Source organism: Hypomesus nipponensis, chromosome 15 (assembly GCF_054491055.1).
Source record: "Hypomesus nipponensis isolate SF chromosome 15, ASM5449105v1, whole genome shotgun sequence".
Taxonomy (NCBI): domain Eukaryota; kingdom Metazoa; phylum Chordata; class Actinopteri; order Osmeriformes; family Osmeridae; genus Hypomesus; species Hypomesus nipponensis.
In genome coordinates, this window is record NC_140375.1 from 7922418 (window position 1) to 7929366 (window position 6949).

Below are 6949 nucleotides of genomic sequence, written 5' to 3' on the forward strand. Positions count from 1 at the left end.
TCCTTCAAACCTTTCAAAGTGCCAATACACACATTTGTATAAGCCCGGCATGAGGTGTGTAGCCAACCAGTGCTTGTTTAAAGCTGTCATAACTGGGTTCATATATGAAGGAAGAATAGATAGATACGTAGGCACTTCAGGCAGTGACAAGGTACAGAAAATAAGGATAACAGTGTATTTATTCAATAAAAAGGGCTTACAAAGAAACAGTTGGATGTGAGGGTCATGTAAATTGGTAGTGTAGGCAGTGGATGTGGGATCAGTGCAAGTGTAGAGTGTGTAGAGAATCATTACAAACTAAAAAGCAAACAGTGATGATGTTCCTGCTAGTAATAGAGAGACCCAGCATACTAGGGCCCAACTTATTAAGAACCGAGGCACAGATCACAGGTGTACCCTTGCAGCAATCACAGCTCCTCTACCTGCCTGCCAACCTGCAACAGAAACAAAGACACAAAAACAGACAGGGAGAAGAGAACCAAACAATGCACAGAGCTAACAATCTAACATGGTTCATGACATCATCAGAACAGGCATAACCTCCCGATCACTACAAGTCATTCAGGTAATTGTGATGTCCTATTGACATCTGTGAACATATGCTTTCTCAAGTAGTATTTAACATTGATAGCCAACTAAAGAAGCTGTACTTTCACTGAACCACAACCTAGAATAGTCTAGGTGAGCACAATACTGTGTATTTGGTGCTTGCAAAGTTTGCATTCATTACATTTGTTATATTGCTTGTATTTGGTTATTTCCCAACATGTGGCAAGTGTAGTCTAGTTGTATTGAGTTTGTTTGATGTGTTTGCTAACTTGGTGGTTCTAATAAGTTACTAATGAATGTAGCCTATTGCTAATTGATAATGTTGCCTTCTGACTACACGTTTCTGCTTAGCTCTGGTGTAGAAGCGCAAGACAGCAAATTAAACATATTCAGACAATCAGTGAAGGTTTTCATTTTTTTGTGTGGACGCTACACTAACAGAACCTAGCACACTGTAACATGATACCAAAGTTTATTTGTCACTAGCCTATTGATATTGCTTTAAACATGATTCTATACCATTAAATTCACAACTTACAGGGTTAATACTGAAGATGTATTAGATAATACCCAATTGCTGTGAAAGTACCAAGTCAAGGAAGTGAATCACCAAGTACAAGTTCAAGATAAATTCAACGTATTTATTATAGATGTATGAAGCGCACGTGTCTGATACACTCAAGTTGAGCATCTCAGAAGACTGGACCATGAATACAGGAATCAGGGCAGTTAAATAATATCACAATATGAGGAGTTTTACTCTCACAACAAACGTCAGGGGGTGATAATCAAATTAGCCTTTGCAAGCACAGAAAGAGGACGCTGCATGCTAGATGGCATTTGTTTAGGTCTTTAGATAGGGCTCCTAGAAATGGCCTTGACGCTCCACCTATTTTCCTCCTTCAAAGTTGCATGGCAGTATACACTTTGGTACTATTGTGACCTCTGACCTACACTAGTGTCACAGGCCTTTCATAGCCACACCTTACAATGAACTAACTTATGGCTATGCAGGCATAAGCAAACAGTTAGATTTACATGTTTAGCACAATATTAGCCTAATCGTTTATACAGGTCTATCTTATTATAAGGCCTAGGCTATAAATCAGTTATTCTACTTAGTCCATAGATGTAAAGTGAAGAAAACTTAAGGCCAACTCTAAATGATCTGGCAGGCTAGTTAGTAGGCCTATCTAGTAATAGATAGAATAGACTGCTACTTTCATATGGGCTTCTCCCGCCATCCACTCGTCTTGGAACTGGAGTCCCAATGTTTCTAGTAATAGCACATTCTCAACCAGTATGTTATCCACTGCCTGTCTTGTCCTTCTGAAGTTGTTAAATTGAATAGGCTGAACATCAACATGTAACATCAACATCGAGTAGGCTATTAGCCTAGACATTCCAAACAAATTAGCTTTCAATTTTACGTATGCCTATAGGCTACTTGGACCGTGTCCTGGCAATAAATATAGAACATTATGTTACATGTTTTGCCGGGATAACTGGGCTAGACAATTGAATGAATGTTCATGATGTGTGTTTATTCCTTTGACGGGGTACAACAACGCGATCAGGCATTCGACTATAAAATGTTTTTAATGTCGGGCTACGACTAAAGTCATCTTCTGACAATGCCTTTGCTTTGTGTTAAAAGCTCGAAAATGATGAACTGGCAAAAACTTTATAGCTATAAATTGACTAAAATGTAGGTAAAAGTATGGCGACGACGTTATCCACAAGTACGTAATCCATAAATAGGTCTGACGACGTTGCAACTTATCCAGAAGTAGATGTCAAACGATAGTGTCCTCAGGCAGGTTATCCATGTCCCTTTCCGCTCGCCATACAGTGCATGCTGTTTGTGTGTGTGAGGGCACTTGTCACCCTATAGTGCACACGCCAAAACTCAGAGTTCAACAGACACCATGAGCTCTCCTCTTTTTCTACTTATGTAGCCCACTGCAATGGGGGGATTCTCTTTACACGAGGCTGAAGGAGAAGATTTAAGCATCGTTGTCTCTGGTACACACTCCAGGACAGAAGAGGGCGGTAACGCACCAATAACGTAACATGGCAACCGCCATTGAACACCAATGATTGCCATAAAAACGGAAATAAAAGAACTGAAGGAGATAGCAAGCGACGTTTGGTAAGGTTGAGAAGTTGAAAACGGGTAGCCTATTTTATGTTAATGTGTCAATTGAGTAAAACGAGCTATTGTTAGATCCCAACTTGTCTAACAATGTATTTGCATTTTGTGTCTGACTGTCAGTTCCGTATTTGTATTGTGGTCCAGAAAGCTTTATGTTTTCGTGATCTTAATTGTTAGTTTGTGCTTCCAGAGAAACATTATGAGAACTCCGGTATCTGTGCTCCGCTTGCCTCGAGGCCCGGATCCGAACAGCTGCGGTTTTGATCGTAGCTCTCCAAGGTTCATCGCCCTTTGCCAAACCACAATCTCCGCTTCTACGGGATCTGAGATAGACTCCGTTCATTTTCAACAAGAGCAGCGTGTGCGGTCGGAAATGAGAGAGAACTTTATGAGAACACTCATAGCTATGACCAACAGACAAGTACAGTTCCACATGTACGAAAAAGTTAAAGTTATGGCCAAGTTTGGAGCCTCGGACATTGATGTTCTAAACTTTCAGGTCTCTGAGTTGCATACTCCTATAGGAGTACAGAAAGAAGCGCTCCTCAGATGCCAAGACGTAATCTGTTACTCGTTTGATGTTTGATAGTAATTATGAAATAGATTTCCCGTTTGGCGTGTTTTCAGACTGCAATGTGTTGGACAGACGAGTTTTGGGCTGAGATGTGTATTAATAATTTATTTTCAACTTTTTTTTGTGCTTTCGTTCAGATTTTTTTTGCCAAGCAGTTAAACCACCACTAGAGGGAGTGCAAACATAGGTTGCCGCTTTTGTTTTGCCTTTATGAAGTCCTTTGGGTTGTTTCACGCTGTACTAAAAATAACACTCTATAAAATGTAAATAAGCACTTACAAGCACAGTATTTGTTTTGAATAAAATTTTCACTTGCTTAAATTGGGCTGTAAGATTTTATTTAGGACGTCTGATAAACTGGACTACCAGTGGTAGGCCCATATGTTGTGATTCCGATAGGGCTGATTGAGTTCAGGGGTCAAAGCCCCCCCCCCACTACACACACACACACACACCCATCCATACCAAACATACCGTTCTGAGGGAGACTGATACAAGTGTCCTTAGCAGGCCTTGTCACTCAAGTTTCTCAGCTTGCTCCATCTCCCTGAGTCAGTTATTATATATCTAAAGTTACCCAATTACAGATGAGTAAATATTGTCCTCTCAGTATTGGAAGTAAAAGTAAACAGAACATCTGAATGTGACTCTCTAAGGTCTGGAGTTGGTCACATCTCCCTGAGTGCATATATAGGACTTAAGGATTTGTCATTATTATGAAACAAACTTATCATGGGCTACACAGCATCAGCAGTATTTTAATCTCCCTAAAAGGTGTGTTTGTGCATTTCCAGTAAATCATTTTATTGGAATACCATTAGGTGGGTCTTGGTTATCCTGACCACTCTGTTGAGGCACAGACAATCATCAATGAAAGTGTGACTCATCCCCGTGGGCGCACACACACACAGAGTGAAACCCTATGACGTAATCGACCCTCTGTGATTCAATCAGGAAGTCCTCAAGGACAACCAATGTTAATTTCGTATTCGCTCTCGGGCAACTGTGATTGGCCTGCCTGCAGCAGCCAGCTACTCCGTTGCGCACACACACACACACACTGACAGGCGCTTGTTCGTTTGAAAGATCAAGGATGAAATATACAACTCATCTGAATGTTAAGTGTGGTTGCATTGATTTATTCGTCTTGTTGTGAGAGGTTTCAGCCGCGTGTGTGCCTGAGAGGATCTTAGTTTGTGTCTGTCTGTGTTTGTTTGTTGTTGTTTGTTGAATGATCATTTTATGAGGCTTCCCAAGTCAATGTGTGTGGAGTTTAACGTTGACCGTGAATGTGGAGAGAACAGCTGGGGGAGAGATCTGTGATTTTGGATGTGCTTATGTATCACTATCAGTAGATCAGCTGATAATATTTATTATCTTCCTTACTATCTGTTTATGTATTATCTTATTATTCATTCATATATACATATGCATTCCTACTGTAACCTATGTTGTGTTCTGATGACAATCGTGGGTCTATACACAGGTCAAATATGTTATCATTGTTTTCCCTTTATACTATAAATTCTTGCCTGTGCACTTCATGCCTCAGAAGGACTTTGCTAATAATGTTGTGTTTCTGAGATGGTAATTTTTATGTTGATGTGTTTGTTGAACTCTTTCTCCAATCAGCTGGTTGTCTAATACTTGCTTATACCCAGAACCTAAACTGATGGTCACATTATTCTAGTGGAGACAGAACTTTCTTCCACAGAGCATACGGGCACCCTGTCTCTCCGCTACCTACTCTCTCTGCTGCTCTCTCCTGGAACTCTGCTTCACCCTCACTCCAGTGGAAAACATCCGTCTGTGTGTGTGTGTATGAAAACTGTATATACAAATGTGTGTGTGTGTCACGTTGGTACAAGGAATCTGCTCCGTCGAACACCATGAGCGGACAGGAAACACATTCCGCTCCTTCCTGTTTGTGGCCCTCTCTCACTTCCTGTAAAGTGTCTGTGATAACTTATAAAAATACATGGCCACATCCACTTAATCACTCTGTGCCCCAGGCCTGCCCCACCCCCATTATTCCCAACCCCACTCCTGTCCCCTGTAAAACATCTGGCTGGTCACCTCTAGGACACTGCAAGATATCCCGATTCTATGCTGCTGCAAGGCTGAGAAATTCCTCCCCGATAAACACACATACAGAACACACATGTATATTAACATTTGGGATGTGCTTGGTTAGACTATACCAGAAGAATTTAATCAATGGGCCAGTCCTGAGAATCGAAACTCTGGCCCAAATCCAATGCGCCGCATAGTGTGACCTCTGGATGTTTCTGGATCCAAAGCTCCACACGTGACCGTGTCCAGCGTCCAGTATGACATCTGTGGTCCACCGAGGAATTCCCACAGCCCGTTGGAGAGTAAATGGGAGCAGACACAGCTTCTTGCTTCGCTCCACTGGGCTGTTGCAAAACCCTCTCGGCAGGTTTGGACACACAGCAACAGCAGCCCATCACATGGGCTAACGAGGGACGGACCCGCTCGAGGAGTGAATAGGATGATGTGTGTTTTTACAGCTAACCTGGTTGCAGGATCAGGATTGACATGATGGAGGGTCTCCTGGGCTGGTGGGGCGCTAGGAAGGTAGGCAGGATGTTGTGCATGAAATTATGGCACATTCATCAAACTAGCTGCTGTTTGCCGGAGCCTGTAAACAGGCAGGCACACAGACTGACACACACACATACACATGAAGAACTGAGTCACAGCCATCCAGACCCCCAGGTTTGTTTGACTTGCCAGCGGGGGAATGTTGGAGCGACTCCAGTGATTGTGAGCTCCAGGCGCTGCTTGCGGCAGGCTAACTTCCGTGGCTCAAGTGGCCAGGGAGATAAAGAGCTGGGTGGGTGAGCGTGCCAGCTGAGAGCCCCTGGATACCGGAGCCTCAAATGCAAACAATAGCACTGATTGGACTAGAGGCCCAAGATAAGTTCTGTGCCTACTTCTAAATACAATGGCAAGGCCTGGATGTTGAAGGTCTATCTTCACTATTAGTGATGTCTTAGTTGTTTTTGAGAAACGTCTCTTACCTTTTTGAGGAGGGGTAGGGGTGTGTGGAGGGGTTGTCAGTGTTGGGTGTAGGGGGGTTGTCAGTGTTGGGTGGAGGGGTTGGGGGTTGTTATGGTTCTTGGTCTAGACAGGAAACCATATGAGGATAGAGGAGGGTGGTGGTGGTAGTGTGTGTGGGGGGAGGGGGTCTCTAATTAGCTGGAGATTAAAGTTATCTTCATGTATCTACATCAAAGGCCAGGGACCCCCTGAGCACCCCTCCCTCTCCCCCAGGACTAAACACAGGAAGAAGCTGCTAATGATTGTCTGTGATGCTGATGGCCGCTGACACAGGTTTTCTCTGCTGATTGGATGGCCTGGACAACGTGATGTCATTGGCATTTGCCAATCAGAGAAGGGCAGGACAGGACTGCCTTGTTCGCTGACTCCTCCAGAAGTATGCCAGCTTCTCCAGGTTGGTCCACAATGAAGACACTGGCAGGTATTAACTGCTTTCAGATAACACAGGGGCATTATTTTAACATTTGGGCAACTTCCACACCATCTTCAGTTTTTTGTCCCTACTGGGATAGTCTATATCCGGACAGCCCAACCATGTTCCTGGAGAGACACAGACCAATAGACTTTCATTCCAATCCTCATCCAGC

General features: G+C 43.2%; 1 protein-coding gene across 2 annotated transcripts; it reads left to right on the forward strand.

Annotated features, from left to right (window-relative positions):
• The first annotated feature begins 2430 nt into the window (after positions 1-2430).
• On the forward strand, positions 2431-3599 carry gemin7 (gem (nuclear organelle) associated protein 7). Of its 2 annotated transcripts, none has more exons than XM_084674493.1 (2): positions 2431-2725; positions 2895-3599. In XM_084674493.1, exon 2 carries the CDS (start codon positions 2904-2906, stop codon positions 3288-3290), a length of 387 nt encoding a protein of 128 aa, XP_084530619.1. In that variant the 5' UTR covers positions 2431-2725; positions 2895-2903; the 3' UTR covers positions 3291-3599. The 2 variants fall into 2 exon arrangements, with proteins under 2 accessions (XP_084530619.1, XP_084530618.1); XM_084674492.1 differs by having other exon boundaries at positions 2433-2701.
• The last annotated feature ends 3350 nt before the right edge of the window (positions 3600-6949 follow it).

What these genes read in the sequence shown, in the direction of transcription:
- gemin7 (XM_084674493.1), top strand. Translation starts at nt 2,904, where the DNA reads ATGAGAACTCCGGTATCTGTGCTCCGCTTGCCTCGAGGCCCGGATCCG.